At 37.0% G+C, this 24,231-nt stretch overlaps 1 protein-coding gene across 1 annotated transcript in view; it reads right to left on the bottom strand.

Moving 5' to 3' along the window:
* MAML2 (mastermind like transcriptional coactivator 2) overlaps positions 1–24,231 on the bottom strand; it is a 331,653-nt gene that overhangs the window by 11,088 nt on the left and 296,334 nt on the right. The window contains exon 3 of the mRNA XM_014835356.3: positions 326–529. Coding sequence (XP_014690842.2) covers positions 326–529 — 204 coding nt within the window. The remainder of the gene's footprint in view (positions 1–325; positions 530–24,231) is intronic.

Below are 24,231 nucleotides of genomic sequence, written 5' to 3'. Positions count from 1 at the left end.
TGTCCACTATGTCTGCCCCTCAGGGCTGTGGAACAACACTGGTTTCTTTTGCCTGATTCAAATACCCATGTTGGTGGTTCTAGACATTCCTGGGCTGGGCAGGGCTAGTTAGCTGGGGTGCCATGCATTCCAACTGTCCAGCAGCTGGTAAATCAAGGAGTTTTTTTCTGCAGCACTTTACATGTATAGAATTAGCCTCTCTTACACCCACGACACCCTTGTTGTTGTCACATAGGTAGGCACAGAGAAAAGGGTAGTTACAGAAATGGAAAAGGATAGACTCCCTTTATTAGGCCAATAGGTACACAGAAATTAGGAATTTTACCGCATCAGCCAGCATCTGCTGCTGAAGGAGAAGTTGCTGTTTCTGCTCCATGATCTGCCTCTGTAGAGTCTGTTTCTTTCCCATCAATTGCTGATTCAACAGTGATTGCTGGGAGTTCATATAACCACTTCCAGTGTTTGGATTTGAGCAGGAGTTGGGACTTGGGCTGGGGCCTGTGTTCTGGCCTACCACAGAGTGTTGATCCTAAGGAAGAGAAAGGGGCGAAAAAGCTACTGTGAATTAAAAGAAAAAAAATGTAGCACAAAGATCATAAGCTTAGATTCCAAACATTTTTCGTCTTGTTAAGATCAAACATGGTTAATGGGTTGGAGATCAGAGAATTGCTTTTTAAATGTAGAAGAAATAATTGCATATCACAACCAAAGCAGCTGGGTTAAGGACATTAGGGCACTGGAAAAGCTCCCTCATGACTCCGATGGTAGAACCTCCACATTCCAGAAGGCGTTTATGGAACCTCAAAGAAACCTACCATAAAAACTTATGGCAACCTTTCAATGGCTCGGGAACAAACACTTCATAAAGTAACAAGTTTTTCCTTTTCACTAAAGTTAATACATATCGTGGCTGATCCTGCAATGAAAATTATGTTTCAATTCTTGTGTTTAAAAGTTGAATAACCATTTTAGACAGAAGGGACCTAGCTTTCTGTGATAAGGCAGGAAGATCTGTGAGTTTCTATTTTACTAACACTCTAAACCTTGGAAGGGACTTCACTTTTCAGAGAGTTGCTAATTTTGCCCCCTGGTCTGTAAGTCAGGAAGCTCAGTATGCTAATCAGTAAAAGAACACCAGACCAACCGACAATGAGAAAGTACTGATTAAAAACTCACGTTGTATATTAAATAACATTGGGGAGTTGCCATTCTAATTCGAAGTCTCTATCAATCTTTAGGCATTGACAAGTCAGGACCCTGCAGGGCAGAAAGCTAAACCGAGTCAAATATTTTCATTAATTCCCAATGATGTGTTTAAGATTGAGCCATACACTGTTGGGGTTACAAGAAAATTAGAAAACATAGTCCTCACCTTAGAGAATTTATCATCTAATAAAGGAAGCAATTACACGCTTACAGGTAAAAAATAAGAAAATCTAGAATCAGGCTTTAGATTATATGATACAAGTACTAAATCAAAGATCCTCACACTTTGATGATATTCTTGCTCCAGGAATTCTGAGGCTGTAGATCAGGTACATGCTCAGGTAATTCTAATGCTCATTGGTCCAGGGAATGCTCTTTGAGAAACACTGGATATGTGGGAGCAATAAAACCCAACTCTCATTCCCCCGCTGGACTGTGTGAGGTTATAAGACATTAAAACAATAAAGCAACCCCCATGATGCCTGATGAGTAGTAGTTGGTACTCCATTTGTGGACAGTCTCTTCCCTTTTATCTCCTTCTCTTTATTTAGTCATCTGCTGAGCTAAAAAAAAAAAACAACGGATGCCACCAGTCCAATGCCTGGGAATATAGGAAGCCTGCCCATGCCTTAGTAATCCCCAGGGTTACAGAGCTCACCAACTGTCTCAAAAGCAAAGGGATAAAATAATTCTAAAGATGACCATGCACTGAGGCTTATTACAGGTCAGTCACTGTGCTCAGTGCTTTATATGATTTACCTCGTTTAATCCTCCCAACAAAACAATGAGCAATTACCGTCCTGATTTTGCAGATGAGAAACCTGGACAAGTAGTGAGCAGGATTTGAAGCCAAGTCTGTCTGACTCTAGAACTCCAGTTCTTCATCACTATAGTCTATTGTCTCTCACCTGAGACAAGAAGCATTGAGGAGAAAGATTTTCATACTTTAAACCTGTGCCAACCCATCTGTCCCTGCAGAAAATGTTGATTGGGCACTCCCTTCGGAGGTGAGCACACTCAATCAGGCACATGGAAGCAAGTGTGTTGGGGAGAAGGGCAGGGGTGTGGGGACTGGCAGGGGGGTGGTCCTCCCATCAGTTCATTAAAAATAATTGGAGCCATCTCTGAGGTAGATGCATCTTCTAACATATCTGCACTCAATGTCCAGTCGGCTTTCTTAACTTTAAATCCATCATGGCTCTTGGGCAAGATTTCACCTCACATGTCCTACAAGCCACTAGGAATGTGGGCCTGGAGACAGGCACATGAAGGTCATTAACAGAATGGTAGTAGATGGAGATCTGTGGTCTCGGAAGGCAAGTGGAGAAGGAAATACATGGAGGACTGAGTGATGAGTCTTTGGTCCACTGACGCTAATGAGAGGGAAGCAGAGCCTGGGACAGGGAGAAAGGTAGGGTTAGAGAAGTGTAAAGACAATCAGAAGTGAAATTGGAGGAAATCAAGGTGAGAGAGAATATATTGGAGGCAGTGGTTGGCCAACCACTCTCTACTTCAACCAGAATAGAAACAGCCTGCTTTTTTATATGATATAATTTGGAGTTCAGTGCAAGATTTTGTGTGAACAGAGCATTTTGAAAAATGGTTGACAAACACACATAGAAAAATTGGATGCACTTTTCTTTCTAGCCCACTTTGCATGGCCATACAGTGGACAAAAGCATGAGCTCTGGAGACAGGCTTGCTGTGATTCATATCCCACTTCTGGCACTTATTAGCTGTGTGATCTGGGAGAGGTTAATTCACCTTCATAAGCCTCAATTTTCTTATCTGTAAAATAGGAACAATAACAGCACTGAATTCATAGGGTCCCTGTGAGAATTAAAGGAGATAATACAATGCTGAAAATATTAGGCACGTAGTAAGCACTTAACAAAGGATAGCTGCTCATAATTGTTAAAGTTATTTCAACACATAGGAGCAATAATCTATTTTTTGTTTGTTTGTTTATTGTGAAGCAAGGGAGCCAAGGCCTTGCAGATTGGAGAAAGCTGTTCTATGCGTCAACTCTGTCAGAAATGCAGAGGTCTCAGTTACCCAGCTGTAGACCATGAGCTACATACGGACTTGGGTAATTACCTTCATCTTCCTACCTGGAGATGTCAGAAGATGAGCTGAGCATCATTCTCTGATGGACTGTCTTTTGGAGTTAGGGGTTCATCTCAGGGCCCTGATACTTTGTTCTTTGCTGTGCTGTTTTTTATTTAACATCCAATCGTTTATTAGTAGCGCAACCAATATACATTTACTAAGTATTGTGCCTTAATTTCCTCATTTGTAAAATGAAGGCAATTATATTAACGACATAAAATTAGACCAGATGAAATTTAGAACAGTTCTAAGCACTTAGTAGGTGCTTGATAAATTCTAGCAATTAACATTTTTCTTATTTACGTATTTTTGTATTATTTTGCATATGAAAGAGATGTTTTCGAAACAATTATCTTTGTGAAAGAGCTTATGCTGTAAGTGTACTTGGATTGCAGATGCCATGTGTTTTGCTCCCATGATGTTTTAAACACAACTTGGCTCTTGTGCTCTTCAGTTGCCCACAGTCCCCACGATTCCTTATTTTATTATATCCACCCAGTTTCATTTCTATTACTTGCCTGGCCCATGTAGGCATTTGAGGTTAGGATCTTGGGCTTATAGTTTATTTGGGAATCTAAGATACACACATCACATACCCCGCATACACACTCACTCAAAGTTATTGCAGTAAAAAGCAAGATATAATTATTTCCATCAGGTGGTATGATACCTACCAGTGCCTTAAGATTAAAACCCAGATCTCCTAATGCCCAGTCTAGTTACCTAGGCATCCATCCCTCCGTTAATGACTCTGATAAATTTCACTGAATATCAACTATGTGCTAGGCAGTTTTCTATTTTCTAGAGATTAAAAAGTATTTAGAAAAGGGAAAAGTGAAGAGAAAGAAAAGAGGCAGACAGAGTGCTTAATGTTGGCAGAATTGGTGAACTTCATCAAAATAATTTCCAGTGAAATCTGGAAAACCATCCTCCTCTAAAATTTTTAAAGATCTGCATGCCAAGAAAATGCAACTATGTCTCTTTATCTCTCTAATCAAACAGATGGATTGTACTAAATTTAGTTTCATTCCTTCACAATACCAAAAGATATAAAAATAAGAGATAAGCTCTGTTTTGGAATTTTGTCGATTTTTAAACCTTGTAACTTCTAGCCCATGGGCCTTACCATGCACTCTACCATACACATTCTTTCAATCTTGATTAAAGTAATATTTGGCTGCTGCTACATTTTTTTGCCCTTATGTTAGCTATGAAACACAAAACACCTCCTTCACAGGCTTGTTGTCATTGCCAAGATGTTGTGCAAACTTTAGTACATAAAATATTTTGAAAGAAAAATATGCTCTGATGTGTTGGCTTTGATTTCCATATTCAGCCTCGCTCTTTGCCTGATACTCAGCCCATGTAGAACTTGACTTAATAGAAATCATCTGTTTCTCCCTCAACACTCATTTTCCCCTCAAAGAGTTTGTGAAGGCCATGGTAAAAATGGCACATCCTCAGCCTGTAGATGGAAGTGTGTGTGTGTGTGATTGTGAATGAATCATGCTATTTTCATTGACGTAGTCTTTTATGTGATAGAAAACTCAGTTTTCTAGAGAAACGGAAATTAAAGATTGAATTGGCAGCAAATAATGGCCACATGACTGATTCAAATCATGAACTTGAATGATCTTTCATTTCGTGTTTTCTTTCCTGTTTCTACCAATAAAATTACAGTATTTGATGCTAACCTACGAAATAGGCTTCTGATCCTATCCTACTGGGATTTAATATAAATTTACATTTAATACACACTTATAGGTTTCCATATCTATGTGAGTGTGTGTGTGGGTAGATGTATTTAAGATTTTAAAGTCATTTCATAGTATTAGTTAAGCCACTGAGTTACAGTAGTATGCCAGTGCTTAAATATGGTTAAAACTTCTTGATTCTAGTTTTAATCCAGCACAGGACTGCTAGACCAATGAAGGGATGTCTGTATTTTTTTAATAAAGTTCTGCCAATAATCAAGCTATGTCTTTAGAATTATTATCTTCATTTTACTCATATTCATTCATTTAACAAATATTTGTTGAGCATCTACTATGCATCATGCATTCTTCCAGGCCTTGGAGATCAAAGTCCATGCAGCCTGCTGGAAAACTCCACAGCTTGTCTCTACTTTCAAGTTTTCCCATCACTACTGATGGGAAATTTATCTTCCAGAATGATCTCAGGATGTTAGGAGTCCATTTAGTAAATCAGGTATGATGACCAAACTTTTCAGCTGGAGGCAATCATGACATGTTCACAAGTAAGTGACAGTGTGTAAGGTTGATTTACATTTATAGGAAGCTGGATACATTATTTAATGTATGGAAAATAGGGCAAAAGAGTGCTTTTCCAACTTTCTTACTTCATTGACTTAATGTCTTGTTTATGGGTCACCAAGGGAAGTACTAACTCAACAAGATTGCAAACTATGTCTATAAAACCTGGCAGAAAATCAAGGGAACACTTGGACTCTTTTAAATAGACTCTCCTTTTCCTTAGAGGATATATCACCTAGCCTTCCTGTTATTACCTATATTTCTCTTAAAGCCAGTTTGAAGCCCTTTTGAAAACAAGTCCAAATTTAAAAACTAGAAACAAACCCCACTATCTTAGCACTAAAAGCTACTTCACCAATGCCTTTTTCTTTAAAATTTCAGGGATAAACATTTGAAGAAAGAATATATATGAAGAAAATCTTGTAAATCTCAGTAATGAACATCAGAGTATAGGCCAGGTCCCTGGGTCTTACTTTGATAAAATATTTCTGTAAATCATGGTCAATATGTGAGAGAGCTTTTTTTAAAATACGTTAACTAATAAAAATGCTGGGATTACCTCTTTCTTTCATTTTAATGGAATGCAAGGGCTCTGTCAAGCAGAAGTGATTTCAGCAAAAGGTAGAATGGGGTCCAATTAGACATGTCCTAAAGCAGCAAAGAAAAATATCCCTGGTTTCATTGAAGTATGTTGAAATATTGACTCATTGAGTCAGTGTTACTATTAAAGAAGTTTTATGAGCTGAACAGTGACATGGCAAGTTTCACAAAGCAAGTAAAGTTATCAGGCAGGTATTGTTCTCTTAATATTAAAAAAAAAAACCTCTAAAAAGTATTTATCTTGTTCTGGGCATCTGAGTAAAACGGCTCCCTGTTCTCTTAACTTATTTTGGAAGGGGGATATATAATGATTTTTTTCCCCACAAAAATGAAGTAATGTAAGTTACTTGGGATCCATGAGAGTATTTTGGCGTGGGATGACTGCCCTTTCTTTTTCTTGGCTTCCAGAGCTAGGCATCTGCAATGTGCAAAACAAATTCAAGATAAAGTACCCAGCTGGGCAAGTTTGTACCGTAGATCTCACAAACTCATTTGCTATTCAATCAATCTTTCTTTTCTCCCCCCTTCTCTCTTTCCCTCTTTTCTTCTTCTTTCCCTGTCTCAATGAACTAACTGCTCAACTGTTCCTTCAGGCTATTCATCTTCTGAACTGTCTACTTATGAAGCCATTTATTTATCTCTATGCCTTACCTTAACTGTTTCAGACTCCCCACAAGCTGGCAGGCCGGCTTAAGTTATTTGTTTGGGGCATGATAGTGAGGCGGCTGTGGGTGGCTAAAATAATCAAACAGTACTTGTTTGACACAATGATGATGACAATGACAACAAAACAATTATCAGGAAATCAACCAGAAACAACTTTTAAACAGAATGACTGAAGAGATAAAACACTGCTGTCTTCAGGTTGCCAGTCTTTTATTTCAAGGGTCAGTAAACTATAGCATGATGGGTCAGATCCAGCTTCCCACCTTTTTTGGTAAATAAAATTTAATTGGAACATAGCCATACATATTCATTTATGTATTGTCTGTGGCTGCTTTCACAGTACAATAGAGTTGAACAGCTGTGACAGACCTTATGGCCCACAAAATCTAAAATATTTACTATCTGGCCCTTTATGGAAAAAAATTTTTTGACCCTTGCTCTATTTGGCTGTAGTAGCCAAGTAATGCTAAGTACTTTGGTCTTTTACATTAAGTTGATAAAATACCTTAGAGAAAGTACCCAGCAATCCTTGGAGGGAACTGGCAAGTTGGGAATATATATCTATCAGGAGATCTGTTTACAATAGCCTTCCACTTCAGCCACCATTACAAATAGCAGGGACTCACAAGATCTTTCAACCTACTTCACTTTACAGATGAAGATACTGCCCAGAAAGGTTAAGGAATTGACTCCCACAAGGTCACAAACCTAACTAAAAGATGAAGAACACATATGCAAATCCAGGAAAACAAATTAAGGAGAAATGAATGGAATAAAATCAATTTGCTTGAGAGAATTGTAGCGTGTCCGATAGAACTGGTTTGTTGAGTGTGAGGGATGTTGAACGGCTGAGTATGCAAACACAGAAGAATGTATTTGGATAAGTATTTTTCTTTGTCTTTTGCAAGTATGAACAGTAGCTGCTTTTTTCCGTCTATTTAATAGGGCATTTTTTCTTCACTTGCTCAGAACCTTCTCCTCCACCCTGCAGGGAAACCCTGATCATATGTTTATAATCTGTTTGGTTCAAATGATTAGAATGAGTTCTGTGGTCACTGTAGAGTTCATCCTTCAGATGTTACCTAATTTTCAAGTCACCAGGACACTGCATCTATTCTTAGCCTCTAGGGTGGACACTTATTATGGGTTGGCACAGAAGAACAGTTCCATGAGCGAGGAAGCAGCATTTAGGTGGGAGAGTGGCCAGGAACAAAACGTCAGTGGGTCAGGGTGGAGTGGGAAGAGTTTGGTAACTCAGGGGAAGGAATGAGAAATTTCTCTTAAAAGAGAAACTCTTCAACTTTAGAAGGGCTCTTTGTGGCAGACGTGAAATTTCTGCTCTGAAAGTCAGCTTTTAGCTTTCTGTCCCTAAACCAGTGGTTTCAAACTTTTCTTTGGATAACAGTGCCTTTTGAGTATTTCACAAAGCTATGGATTCTGTCTCTCCTCCCATCCCCTCAAGTACACAAACAAATAACAATTTTGTCTACAGTTTCAGGGAGTTTACAAATTTTCTAAACATCCACAGACCATCCATGGATCTCTGGTTGAGAACTCTACCTCCAACCCCTCAAAGGTTAGTGTGTACGGAACTAATGAAATGATAAACCCTTGGATATATCCTCTACACTGCACTCCCAGCTTAAGACCATCTATGGCTCCTCAGTGCCTTTGGGATCAAGTCCTAACTCCCAAGAATGGTATATAAGGCCCTCACTGATCGGGTCTTTGCATCTTTCTCCAGTCTCATCTCACAACACATTCTTTCTTCGCTCTATAGTGATATTAAACTACCAGCAATTCTCCAAACTCACAGAGCTTTTTCTCTTCTCCATATTTTTGCATATGCTCATATCCTCTCTGCCTGGAACTCTTCCCCTGACCTTCCCACCAAGAGAACAGCCATTCTTTCCAGGCTCAGCTCAGATGTCATTTTCTCAGGAATTCTTCTCTGACCTCCCAAAGCTGTTCAGTGCCCCTCTTCTGTGCTTCCATAACACCTGGTACTGGCCCATTAGGTAGCATTTGTCACTCTGTATCACAATTGTTTGCTTGCTTATATCTATCTCCCATTATAAGAGCTTGGAAGGCTAGGATGTTCATCATGATACTCCCAGGGTATAGCAGACTCTCCATAAATGTTTCCTGTATAAATAAATACATGAATAAATGAATAAGCAGTGTGAAGCAGAACATGGGGACAGAACTTCTTGCTGTGATGCATATGGGTTGAAAATGCTAGCTCTTTTCAAAGGCAACTGGAAAGCAAATGTAGGAGAGAAAGGCAAAGGTTGAGCAACATTGTTAAATCCAGTATCGCTTTTATGGGCGTGCCACCTTAGAAGGGAAGATGGCCATAAAAGATGTTTTAAGAAGGAAAAGAGTTAGTGGTACATAATGATGAAGATCATGATGAAGAAGATGATGATGATGATGACGATGATGTTCACATGTATTGGAAGGCAGAAGAAGGCACGCTGATGGAGTACACTTTCTACTAATAGTTATCATTTTTTGAAAGTTATGTACCAAGCTTTGTGTTGAGGGCTCAACATTTATTATCCCATTTAATCTAGATAATGATTCTGTTTTAATTATTATTCACATCTTAAAAATGAGAAGCTGGAGATTAAGAAATTTGTCTTTTTTTTTTACACGTATGCCATTAAAATGCAAACTACCTTAAAGGCTTAATAAAACAAGGTAATAGGCAAAATATTTTTAAAATAACCCTCTATTCTAAAAACTATTTGAATGGGTAGGCAGCAATAGTGAAAAGTGGATTCTGGGATCAGACAGAACTGCGTTCAAATCTCAATTCAGCTTTTTTCCAAGTTGTAAGGGGGTAATAATATTTTCTTCAAAGGCTGGTTGTTAAGAACAAATGGCATCAAGTAAGTGAAGTGCTTAGTATAGTAGGACCTGGCATGCAGTAGACTTCAAATAAATATTAATATCTCTTATTAAGTCAATTTGATATTTACTGAATATCAAATACATATGTATATGTGTATGTATGTATATATATAGATAGATACACAAGGCGTTGGACTAAATAACGTACAATTTCTGATGATCAGCTAGTGAGAGCAGTGTGGTATTTATAATAATACCAGCAATAAACCAACAAGCAATAATTATTCAGAGATGGGGTCAGTCACTTAGCAATAACTAAACATTGTCACTACTGCCTCCACTAACTAAAACAAGATTAGGAAATTACGCTTAAGGGTAATTTTATCCTTTGTTGAGTTTATTCTACAAATTGTGTTGATATTAATCCCTTCTTTTTCTTTCATATAATGTTTAATTTTATTAGGCTTATAACTTCTCTTTACAAAAACATTCATTTCAAAGGGAGATACATTAGGAACTAGTTTTATATCCTAAAATTGTGCTATTCCTCTAGACATGTTTGGAAGGTATTATGGTTTTGGCTGGCATAAATTATCCACATTTTCTGTTCTCATTAATAGTGAAGGCAATCCAGTAAACAAGTAGAAATGGAGAAGGAAGCAGGGATAAATGATATCACAGTTCAAAAGGAAGGAAATACCTTTTAAAGAGTTGGTACTTAAAACAAAATGATTTCCAAATTATACATGAAACAAATCTGGAATTTTTAAAATTGATTACAAAAGGTGGTTTCTAAAACTTTGGAAAGAATATAAGATTTTTCCTTCGGAAATAAAAAAAAAAATCAAAATGGAATTTTGACTCTGGAATTTCACTTTAATCAAAATTTCATTGACTACTTTTAGCTTCATATCTCTTTAAGATAGAGAAGTGAGAAATCTAAGAAAATTCTCACATAGCTCATGTGCTATCTCTTGACAAAATACTATAATGGCGAAAAATGTAGGCTTTGTAGTCAGAACGCCTAGGTTTAAGTACTTCTTCCATAATTTTCTAATCATTTGTTTTTAGGCAAATTATAAAAGTCTCTGTGTCTCAGTTTCTTATCTATTAAGGGGAAAATATAGTGGCTTCCTCATTCGATTACCGTGTGGCTTCAATAAGATTATGTAGATAAAACATGTGTCACCATCTCTGGCTCATAGGAAGCATACAAGAAAAGTTAGGATTTATCTTAAACTACTATTTTCTTTCATAATTTTTACTCCTACTTCTTACTTGTACACTATGACATTATTTCATTGATTCTTATAGGAAACTGTTTCATGTGACCTATGAACCTGGTTAATTTTGTAGTCTTCTTAAATTTTTTTTTTTAAGATTGGCCCTGAGCTAACATCTGTTGCCAGTCTTTTTCTTTGCTTCTTCTTCTCCCCAAAGCCCCCCAGTACATAGTTGTGTATTCTAGTTGTAGGTCCTGTAGCCACCTCAACATGCCTTGATGAGCGGTGCTAGGTCCGCACCCAGGATCTGAACTGGTGAAACCCTGGGCCGCTGAAGCAGAGCGCATGAACTTAACCACTTGGCCATGGGGCCAGCCCCAGCTATCTTCTCTCTTAACCTCTCTAGGCCTCACCTTCTCCAACCTTAGGGTATTGAGGTTAGATTATAATCTCTAAATTCCATTCTAGTGCTAGAATAGTTGAAATTCCATTTTTATTGGATCAAGCTAACAATAAATACCACTGTGATGAAATAATTGGATTTCTTTTTTTTCTATTGAGTCTAAAATGCAACCTACAACATCACATTCACTGGCTGTGCCTCTATAACGAACAAATACTAGATTGATCCAGTTCGGGGTGGGGAGTGGGTAATCAAACTGGTTATCTTCTTCTGAAGTCATTGAGGTAAATGAATTGAGGCTTGGAGAGGGAAATGTCAAGAAATGTATTAAATTGAATTCTGGATCTGTTCATATACCTCAGTGTAGAAGGCACAGTGTAAAACTACATAGTTTTGTTAATAACATCTGACTTTTCCTAACTGATTCTGTAAAAAGGTCTGTGTTTTTCCCTGATTCTATTAAAAAAATCTACAAAATATTTTGCTAGAGATAATTTTTATGCTTTGAATATTCATTCTGGACTAAAATATACAAAATGCATTAACCTACAAAATAGCCTACAAATTCTGACATATCGCCTCTTATGAGAAATGAGATATGTTCATTACTGCAGGTCATCTAACAGACATGGAAATCCAGATGCACTGATACAATATAGTGACTGTGGTAAATATCTTCAAATGTGTCCATCTACTGTAATGTGACATGATTAGCTATTTTTGAATGTATTATTATAATGACCACAAAGGACATTAAAAAAGGAGCCATCTGTTCTCTGTTAAATGTAGCCCTGAAGTCTCTCTTGGATTAGCAAAGCAAGCCACTACATACTTCAGTGGGACTTCAAAAAAGCTAAGTTCTCCCTAAGAATCACTAAGGGATGAACTTCAAAAGGTTAGAGGTTTCACTTGGATCAATTCCCAGAAAATCAGGTTATTTACCAAATCTTATTTATGCAAACTATACAAACACATTTTGATCTGCAGAGTACCAAAATAATGTTTTAGAAAAATGATAACTTTAAATGAAAAGTCTACCACGGAGAAGAATGAGGAAAGTCAACTTTCTTTTGTCTGATTATCTTTTCTGTCTACATTGATCAAATCAGCTGTACAACTATTACCAGATCTGCTGTTACTTTATGCTTATGAATATAGAAAAAAGTACCTGAAATTTTTATTAATTCCATTGAGTAATAAGATTGAGGATGTCTTAAACACACACACACACACACACACACACATGCACACATAGTATTTTAGCTTCTCTGTTTCTATCTGTTTGGACAAGATGGAATAGAGAGTCTAAATTATTTTTAGATGTCAACCACTTTTTAAGACATTTTTTCATCTACAAGGATTTCTAGTATAACTTTGGGATCACAAGCTGATTCTTTACACTAATTCATCTGAATAGAGTTCAGAATAAACTAGGTCTATCTTGGCACATATCCAAGATAGGTGACTGGTATTGCTTGAGTCTCAATTATATCTTGTTTATCTTTGTTATAGAATATATCAATTATTTATTTACATGTATGTTTTTTCTTTCTACACTATTATTACTTTAAGAACATGGACTGTTTTATTCATCTATGAATTCTCACTAGCACATATACACCTGATAAGAAATAGATACTCAGTATATATTTGTTGTAAAATAAATAATGAATAAGTAATTACTTGAAAGTCAGATAATCTTAATTTATAACATGACTTGCAATTATTCAGGTATTATTAAGAAAGTAACATGTATAGGGCCAGCCCCGTGGCTGAGTGGTTAAGTTCGCGCACTCCGCTGCAGGCGGCCCAGTGTTTCATCGGTTCAAATCCTTGGTGCGGACATGGCACTGCTCATTGGGCCACGCTGAGGCGGCGTCCCACATGCCACAACTAGAAGGACCCACAGCTAAGAATATACAACTATGTACCGGGGGGCTTTGGAGAGAAAAAGGAAAAAAATAAAATCTTGAAAAAAAAAATTGCCTGTTAAAAAAAAAAAGAAAAAAGAAAGTAACATGTATAACAAAGATTTTCAGTGAAGTGACAAATATCAATATCAAATATCATATAAACTGCCTTACCTGGGAATATTTATTTTTATTTGTCAGTTCAAGATACTATACAAATCTTTTTGCTTATGACTGAAACCTTGAACTTAAATTTAGCACGTACAGAGTTATGTGAACTTTTAACCTTTTTTTTCTCAGTAATTTGGGTAGGTTGATTGTATTGGATTCTGTTACTTGTAACTGGAAACAGATCCTTGATTTGAACATAACTGTCCAGTGATTTTTCAATTGGGTAAACATTTGTGGCTTATGTTCCTAACTGCTGATCAGGAGAGAATGCATGAAGGGAGACGGATATATTGTACAGTTACCAATGTTTACATTGTTTTGTACTTTCCAGACGCATGTGGTACTTCTTTAAAGGATATACATCTGGAACTACAACAGCTCTGCAGCTGCTGGCTGGATCTAAATATCAGTTCATTTAGTATATTTCTGAGCATTTCCAAATATTTAATTAAAACTGTGACTAAATTTGATCTAATTGGATTCCCTTTATAATTTGAACATATTGTTATCTAGCCATTCACATAAGGAAAAAAACCACAAAATAATTTTTAAAATTTCTAGCCTGTCCATAAACTTAACAGAACTTGGGCCAAGTATGTGAAATGCCACAACATTGAATATCACGGAAAGTTAGAACCAGTCAACTATTTTCTTTGCCTACAACTTACCAAATAATTGGCTTGAAAAGTTATTTAACTAAGTTAACTGAACCAACCAGTTGTTTGGTATTAGTAAACACAGCTTGATTATCTTATCCAAGGACTTGATTTACTTGATAGATTTTTAGTTGAAGTTTAGTGTATTTATCTAAAATCTTGCCAGGTCTTGACACAGCTGTATTGACACCACTGAGATTCTAGCATCATTTTTAAAAGTTCCTTTTTGCAAGGTATTGGGCAAGCATTAGTATTCCATTTTTAAAAAGTGGTTAAGTTGTTAAATATTTTGAGGGTTAATTAAACTAAGGTATTTTGAGCTCTTTAGAAAAAATAACATTGTTAGAATAATGTTAACGCACAACTGACTAGCTGTAAAGATCATAGGAAAGGAAGGAGAATTCATTTCCTTTAAAATAAATATATGTCACTTAATTCTAGAGACGGCTATTCTCACGTACAGCAGTCCTTCTATACCCCAGTGCTACAACTTTTCCTTTACCTTTCAATTAAATTTGAATTTTTCCCAAACATTTTCTTTATTTTATCTTAATCATGTTTTTGGCTGCTGAGTTCATGATTTTCTCCCAGGTAACATTCTGTTCATTCATATACCCTGCTCTAGCTTTCCATCCCAAGGAGGTATTAATCTTTGGATTTCACCTGATCCTTGGTCATAAAAGAAAGTGGGGTGGTCACTGTTTTTAGAAGAAAAGGAAAAAATCTGGATAATATAGTTTATTTTAATAGTTTAATGACATTTATTACTTATAAAAGATCAAAGAGAAGCTATTGGTTACGTGGTGAATAATTTTTAGTCAAATTTAACATCAGTAAACTAGCTTGTGTCCTTACTACTACATTAGTCTTTAGAGGGTAGAAAAAAACAACACAGACATTGATAAATGGTCCCTTCACACCTTAGGGAAGCCATGAAAAGTACAGTAATTTACCTGTACGTGTCTATTACAGCAAAGGAAAGCTGTAGTGTTTCTATTTAAATGCAAATAATAACTCACCACGTTGTAGAGAGAATGATTTATTTTGATATGTTTTCTTTCCCCCAGGATTTTAGGCTAGCTACTAGAAATATTGTCCAAGGACATCTGTTCAAGGGTCTACCTTATAAAATGGTCAGGTGTTCCTTAACATTTATATCTATGGTGAAGAATAAAAAAAAAATCAAGCCTACCAAGATTTATAAAGCATGACTTATTAAAAGATATTCCTTAGAGGGTGGCAATTCCATGAACTGAATCAGGAACAATTTTTAGCTTTGGGGATGATCCACTTAGCATAAACTGTATTATGTCTTAAATGACTGAAACAGTTATAATTATCATTATCATTGTAAACCTCCTGATTTCTGTCTTAATTTAGGATATTTCCTCATTGTATCTTCAACAGATAAATACTGCAGCCAGAGAAAATTCATGTTGTACATATTTCATTGATTGTGGATACAAATATAAACAGAGATGAGACTATGAAGTATTTATAGGTTATATATTGTGACTTTGTTGCCAAGTAAACTGGATTTCTATTGAGAGATTTAAATGAAAAACTGGTTTTCCTGTTTGGGAGGTTTTAGAGCAAATCTGCTGGGAGATGCAGGGGCAGATCAACTGGACTTTCCCAAGTCTCTTCCTACCTTTATACGTAGGGGGCACTCCGGAAGAGGCAGGTCCCTGGGTTACAGAGGATAGTTTCTGGAACACTTGTAGTTACCTGTAGACTACGTACGGACACAGCATGCCAACAGAGGCAACATTTTAACTTGCTGGACGTCCAAACACTCCCTATTCAACTATTCTGTTACACTGTGGATGAGTTAGGGGGCATAGGGAATAAAAAGGAGAGAAGAATAGGAACACACAATATTTTCAACCAAATAGTTGTATATGATGTAAACCAGAAGAGTTGCTTCATGGAGACATCAGAAAACTATGGCAGGCTTTATTTGACAGGGAGAAATCTTTTTGGCTAGGGGGTGGTAGGTGTAATCTGAGCATATCACCAATAGTTTTAGTTATTCTATATCTTTCAGTACTTTCACATCAGCATATATTTTAAAAGTAATTTCATGATAATAATGCAATGATGTTTAGAAGAACTTTAGAGTTTTTAAAGGTCACTTCAACCCAGAACAATAATATTTCACATTTAAAAAGTGTTTTTTTCCTCTGTTAAAATGTTCCATTGATCTTTTATAGCGGTAAAATAAAGATTCAAAAATGGTTATGCAAAAGTCCATAAGGCTACTAATAAAAGCAGAATAAGTGGGATTTTTTTTTTTTCTTAGCCTTTAGGAAAATGCCAACACACACTTCAGCCTCTACACCATTTGGTGGTTAAGCATTTGGTTTGCAAAGCACAATTCAATATTTTATTTATAGAAGGCAAGAGAAATGGTAACATAACTTTTAATTCTAATTTCTGAATATCTGTGTTTGCCAAAAAGAGAAGGTGTTTGTGTGGAAGTGTGCAGTTGGGGGAGAATCTTTATACATTACTACCTTAAACTCTACTTCTATCTACTTCTTCTATTATCAAACTTTTAAAATTTTTATTTTGCTAAGATCTCCTATGCCACAATTCAGCCAAGCCAAACTCTTGGATATCTGTTCTCTGTTTTCGGGCTGGGGTAACTTTGGTAAACAGAATGTCCAGAGCCTCTTCTTAAAGCACCACTAGCAGGCACTCTTAGAGCATTTTCATTCAGGTTTATTCGACTTGGGCAAAAAGGGAACAGCGGCTTACATCAACCGAGGATCAGTGAACACAATCTCATAGCAACAGACACCAAAACAGTCCCTCATTACAAGCCTTGTCCAACAATCAAGTCTTTAACGAGAACAAAGGTTGACAGTGATTAATCATTAAGCAGCTCCTTGTTCCTTGATGCACGTGTTCTCAGCAGCCTCCTGCAGAGGCAGTCTGGCATATTTCCTGTCTCTGTGCTCCACTGTGCCATGTCTGAAGGGACGCCCAGGCAGCCTTCTCACTATTTTAATTTCAAATGCTACAAACATCTACAGAGTTTCTATGTGCACATGTCTTGACTTTTATTCTGAGCCTGGCAGACTCTGAATGGATACAGGGAGTGAGAACATAATAAGCTGTTAACTCCACATCTGCTTACTAGATTATGTTCAAAGACAGTATAAGAAATTGATTAAACGCTGTTTACTAGAATAAACCTTTGAAATCTGTTTGTTTCCTTAAGCAATACAATGATAAGTTGATATAATTTAGCTGTGCAGTGAACGTAAGATACCTTCACTACCGTTTCTACATAAAAATAGCTTCTATGTTGACAAAGCACCATGCTTTGAAAAGCAATAAAAATGTTTTCAAATCCTCTTTCAAATGATTCTGTTTCAAAAAGCAACGGAGTTGTAATGTTAACTAACACTGTCATCATTTAATCCAATGTCCCCTTTGTTGTGCATTTCTAATTACTTGATTAGGTACTATTTATCTATCTCAGCTTGTCATGCAATGAAGTATGTATTTATCTTAATAGATTGACTTGGAGATTTTATTTTTTTTCTTCCAACATATAAATATCACTGATAATAACCATGTTGCCTGTGAACTAGGTGGTTAAGTGAAGAGAAAAAGTAGCTATGAGACACAGGTTTCTAGGAGGCAAGGGACAAAGGTTAATGAAAATAACAACAAAATTCCAAGGGGAGTCAGTGATGTTAACAAATACATTGTTTTTCCGATAATGAACATCACATCTAACAAAAAAACAAAATGAGGTAACCCTGACGATTCTTTGTATATATTAACTTCTCTTTTCAAACTGAGCAGAATTAAGTAGTATCAGGTCTCCAGCAGTTCAAGTAGAAAATTTTAGCTAGTATGTCTACAATATAAAAATGAAAGCATGAATTCAATCACAAGATATGAAATATGTAATTGTTCCAGTTTATTCAGCATTTTAGTGCCCAGCTGTAATTTCTTAAAACTCAGTTATATTCACTAAGGAAAGGGAAATGACAATGACATTCTACACACAAAAAGATTACCTTATTATTGGTAACTAAGCTCTTCACCCAAATGTATGTGACAGGGATGACGTAATGGTCGTTGACTCATGTTAAGATCAAAGCAGCCTATTAGGAAACCCCATTCAGAAAATGAACATCTTTTAACTGGAGCCTCCTGGGATCAACATTTAAAACTAACAGCAGTGAACTCTGAACTGTGAAGGAAAGCAATGATGAACTATGGGAAGAAAGCTTTCAGGATTTGAGATGGTCTTAGAAAATATTCTTACAAACCAACCAATCTGATCATCTTATTTCAATTCAACTTTTAATAACCTACTCTAACTGGTTCTATATCTCTGTAGTTAGGGTAAATTGACTTGATCTCACACAAATTACTTTTAAAACAAAATATCTGGTTTGAACTGGTCTGTTTATCCTCAATCTTTTTCAATTAAAAGCTAAGCTCGTAACACTGGGGGCTTATGTCAAAGTCTTAGGTCAAGGTTCTAAATCAATTACAAGTTGAAGGACTCTAAAACTATAAGTAGATGGCATGGAACATTAGAGCAATTTCTAAATCATGGGGTATGCAAATCTCAAAGAAATTCCAATACATGTTTATTTGATTCATTATCCATAAATAACTAATAGCTATCATGTGTGGGAGCTCACTGTGCATCAGTCACTCTGCTGGGTGCTTTATGCATTATCACATTTCACAACTGTAACAACCATTTATGATAGGCCCTATTAGTATCCTCATTTTACAGACGAGAAAACTGACATTTAGACATGTTAAATAATTCATCTAGATGGTAGGTGGTGGAGCCAAAATTCTAACTCAGGCAGCCTGACTTCAGAGCCCTGCTAGAATATCAGTATAAAAAAATAATACAAAACTAACTCAGCCAGAGTCTTTGTTATAAAGCAGTGGTCAATATATACTATTGGCACATAATATGGAAATATGAAGCAATGTAGTCCAGTGCAACACGTATACAATTTGGAGCTATAGGGCCTGCATTTGATATAGGAGTAATATGACACTGAGTAAGTTGTTTTGTTTTCCTGAATTCCGGTTTCCTCACCTGTAAAAGTAGTATGATGCTTAATTCCCAGTATAATATATGAAATAACATATGTAAAAAGCATTCTGTAAACACTGTACTCCAGATGGCTAAGATAAAAGCATGAAGCTGCAGATATGTTTTATATTGAGCAAATCCAATAAATGTGGAAGTGCAAAGAACAATAAAACTAAAATGCTAAGAAGGGAAAAAAAGGCAATTATTAATTATGGAGGCATACTAGTTATGACTTATGTATGTCAAAATGTGTAGAAGTTTCTTTGTACCTCAGGGAAGACATAAGCCAAAATGAATTGAAAAAGAAGTTAATTTTCTGCAGGCATTATGGCATAGCTGTTTAGAATTTAGACTTTGCTCTCAGACAGTCCTGGGTTTAAATTCTAGGCAAGTTACTCAAGTCTTAAGATCTCTGTTTTTCTCATTAGTGAAATGGAGATCATGAATGTAGGGATTAAAGGAGATAATGCATATGAAGTGCTTCATATTAACAAGGCTCAGTTAATATTGCTGACCATTATAATTATTATTTAACTTCACATGTCATTACAGTTTGAAAGAAAGAATATAATTTTGGGAGAGTTATACATCAGAGATGACACATTCGAGGCTTCTGGAGCCTTAACGAAGGAGGTTAAAGAGGGCAATCCCTAGGGAATACACAGAAAAATGGCATTTGAGGCTGCCTTGAAGCACATCAGGTTGATTCTAAAGTCCTTTTGCTCAAAACTTAATCTTTACTTAACCTGATGGGCCTCAATGATCAGTCTTATCAGTACTTCAGTGAAGGAGAGGGGAGAGGAGGACTAGGAGATGAAAGCTGGAGATCAAAGAAACATTCTGGCCATCCTGTTCCTCCCAGTGGCAGGAAGCTCTTGTGATCAGACTATCAAATTACCACCTGCACCAGATTCAGGCCCCTTCATAGCCATGCTGTCCCTCTTATACCTTACTTCTGTGGATGCTTTGAATCTTCCCTTCCCCAAGTTTGAAGGGAGCATGTACCATGCTATCCGGCAGAGATATTCAGATTCCAGGAGGAACATTAATGGTGGGGATGTAAGATAACTATGATAATATTTTACAAGGGCTTTTGGAAATAAATAGAGGGCTCTTTATGTCCATTTAGATACAAATTCCCACAATGCTCTTTCTAGGTTGCATTTCCATGAAATTATGAGCTTTAGGAACATAAAGAAAAGAGTTGATATGCATACACAGCTAGTATCCTGGAAAAGAAGAAAAGACTACACTTTTGATTTAGAGCACTTTCAGATTAGAACACTTAACAGGAAGAACAGAGTAAAAATTCTATGGAAAAGATTTGTTTAAATAGCTAAGAAAAGCGGGGAGGGGAGAACCAGTCAACGTTTCCAGTTATCCTTTCTTGTGATATATGGGAACTATACAAAGTTTACAATTTCTGAAAATAATACTAAGCTGTAGTAATTTTAAAAATAATTTAGTAAGGTGAAATAGATGAGGAGTAGCCATTAATTATAATAATAATAATAATAATAACAACAGTAATCAATGTGTATTGAGGGCTTGCCAGGTATAACGCATATTATTAAACAATTTAAAGATATTACCCTGTTTAATCTTCACAACAGTCTTTTGAGGTATATTTTACCATTCCCCCCATTTCTTAGATGAGGAAAATGAGGCTTTTAGAGAAGTTAACTAAATTGCACAATATCCTGCAGTTAACAAATGGCAAATTCAAAACCAGTTTGAATGGACAGGTGTGCCTTGGTTTATGCAACTCCTAATTTCTGAAAAATTGCATGTAAATGAGATCTTAAAAATTGAACCACACTCTAAGATTATGAAAATGGATTTCCCTTCCTCCTTTTCTTCCTTCCTTCCTTCTTTCTTTCTTTCCTTCTTCACCCTCCCCTTCCTTCCCTCCCTCTGCCCTGCTTCCTCTCTTCTTTCCTTCTTTCCTTCCTTCCATTCAAAGAATATATTTTGAGCTCCTCCTGTGCCATGTACTAGGGTTGCAGCAGTAAATAAAACAGAGTCTTGGCCATGATGAAACAGCTATTTTAGTGTAGGAAGACAGATAATAAACATATGAACAAATAATATATCACACAATGAGAGTGCTATAAAGAAAGAGAAAGCAGGAATGGGGCATAAGGTATGCTGGACATGTGGGCTGGAGGGGGTAGGGTGATCAGAGACCTCTGCGATAAGATGACATTTGACCTGAAGGAAGTGAAGTGAAAGGGTAGCTGGAGGAATTCCTAGTCCTGAAATTCCTGAAGTGGGAGCATGTTTGGTCTCAAGCACGACTAGCAACCTAGGTGGCTGGTGCAGAAAAAGAAGAAAGAGTGGTGTGCTGGTGGTGGAGGGGGCAGGGTAGTCCTGTAGGAAGGTTATAAGGGATAATTCAGGGGAGAGAAAACGGTTTGGACCAGAGTGGAGGCAGGGGGAAGTGGCTGGATCCCGGATAGACTCAGAGCCAGAGCCAATAAAGTTAACCAAGGGACTGGATGTAGTGAGAGAGGGAGAAAGACATCAAGGGCAAGTATAAGATTTTTGGCCTGAGCAAAGGGAAGTACAGAGTTATCATTTTCTGAGATAGGAAGACTGTGAGACAAACAGTTTTGCTTTGTTTTCGGTTTTGAGGGGAGTTGAGGGGGGCTGGAAATAAAGAATTTAACTTAGGATGTGTCAAAGTTGAGATGCTTAACACATCCAAGTGTAACTGTCAGGGAGGCAACTTGATATATGAGTCTGGCATTCAGGAGAGAGATCCAGGCTGAAAATATAAATTTGGGATTTGTCAGAATAGAGAAGATATTTTAAACCATGAATTTGGATGTTATCATCTAGGGAGTGAGTGTAGATGAAGAAAAGAGGAGGTCCAAAGACAGCTCTGAGCACCCCATTGTTTAGAAGTCTCGGAGATGAAGAAGACGCCAGCAAAGAGATTGAGAACCATGAAAGAGTGGTGTCCTGAAAGCCAAGCAAAGAAAGTGTGTCGAGAAGAGAGTGATCAACGGATTCCATGTTGCTGATAAGTCATGTAAGATAAGAGTTGAGAATTGACCAATGGAATGGACAACTGGATTATCACTGATGGCTTCAAAGAGCTATCTCATTGGAAATCTAGAGACAAAAACCTGATTGGAATGTGTTCAAGACAGAATGAGAAGAAAAGAAGTGAGGGTCAGGGTTTTTGGAGAACTTTTTCAAGGAGTATTGCTGAAAAGGAGGGCAGAACATTGAAGAGGTAGCAGAAAGGAATATGGAGCATTTTTGTGTGTTTAGGCTTGTATACCTATAAATATAATTTAAAGGAAAAATGGCAAATGCCTCAGTATTTCATCCGCTTCATAACATACGCTGTTTAGTATATTGGTTTTGCTTATATAGCAAATAATATTACTAATAATTATTACTAGTGAAGTTATAATCATGCCAATGATAGTCTTTAGTCATCATCCTGATCATAGCAATCATTTTGAATATAATACCTATAGAGTTTGGCCTCTACCACCTTTGCAACAGGAAGCTATTAGCTTCAACTTGGGTTCTTCAGGGTAGAAATGCCTCATGGATGTGCTTCAAAAATCACAGACAAGTTTTTGAATCAAGTACAATTATAGACACATTACGGAAAAATGTTATGGAAAGAATTAGCCATTCACTCTGTTCAAATATAACTCCTGGAATATCAAGTTTTATTTGGGCGAAGGTAACTCAACTTTCTGAGTCCTATAAAAATACATGTAAATGTCTCATTACAGCTACGTCAGCTCTGAAAGGCTAACAACAACAACAGCAATAATAATGTACATATAGAACCGGACACCTGGCAGTGAATAGTGGATTGACAAGCTACTGGAAATAGCACAGCTGGGAGAACAGGACAAATTTAGAAGAACTCAATATTGGAAGGATATGACTGTACATGGTAGTCCATTTTAGGTGAAACTTTTGTTGAAATACCAACTGCTAATTTATAAATTTCCCACCATATTCATGACTCGAAAGTGCAGACTTTGGTTGCCCCTCTGAGTCTCCTGTTTGGAGTTTATGCTATTCAGTTGTTACATGCCCTTTACTGAGGCTGTGGAGAGCTTCCAGCCAATGGATCTACTCTCTGCATGGCATGGCCAATGTTGGAGGTACAAGTCAGTGAAGGGTAGTGCACATACACAGAACAGCTTTGCACACACAGATTTAGCAGGGAGAAAAGGAAGAGCAACTGAGAAGGGGCCTCCTGAATCCTTACTTCACTTCTCAACTCCAACAAAAGCCAACAAAATTCCCAAGACTATCTCTAGGCAAGAGTATAAAAGGCAAAGTGTGCCTTCAAAACTCCTTTTTCCTGCTATCTATGTCTTTTCCCTCTTTCAACAGATTCTCATTTTTCTTAAGCAACTCTCTTCTGCCCAGGACTGTACCCACTACTTGCTTCTGAAGTCTAATCCATACTTGCCTTCCCTGGTAGGACTGCATGCCTCAGATTTATAAAGGTCGCCTTTTTGATATCAAAAGTGATGTATCTCATGGTCAATTTCTCTTGTTCTCAGCTGGGTAAGTACTTTTCAAACTTTAATGTGCGTATGGATCACTTTGGGATCTTGTTAAAAGGCAAAATCTTATTCAATAGGTCTCGTGGGGTCGGGGCAGGTAGAGTATGAGGTACTGAGTTTTTGCATTTTAACAGGCTCCCATGAGATTCTGATGCTGCTGGTCCACAGACCCTACCTTGAGCATGCTAGGTGACTAAAGCTGAATGGATACCAAAGCTTCCTGTGCACTAAGGTCGTAGGGGGTTACTGTGTGCCTGCTTTCAGATAATGTTTGGAATTCCACAAGTATATTTTATGCATTAACCAGAAAAGTGAATGAAATAGGAATTTTAGGTCTCACTGGCTGAGTTTAAGGGACAAAACTTTTGTCAGAATGAAAGAGAGAGGCTGTTATGCCTTTTCAAACTGAATTACCTTCAAGTCACCAGAAATCTAGAGCGAGACTAGAGTGGATAAACCCAGAACTCCTTTATGAAGTTTGGTCTCAACAGGGTAGGGACAGCCACGCAACATGGATAGAGG

The sequence above is a fragment of the Equus asinus genome, chromosome 20, assembly GCF_041296235.1.
Source record: "Equus asinus isolate D_3611 breed Donkey chromosome 20, EquAss-T2T_v2, whole genome shotgun sequence".
NCBI classification, from domain to species: domain Eukaryota; kingdom Metazoa; phylum Chordata; class Mammalia; order Perissodactyla; family Equidae; genus Equus; species Equus asinus.
Note: the sequence above shows the minus strand (reverse complement) of the source record. Positions and strands in the feature narration are given on the sequence as shown.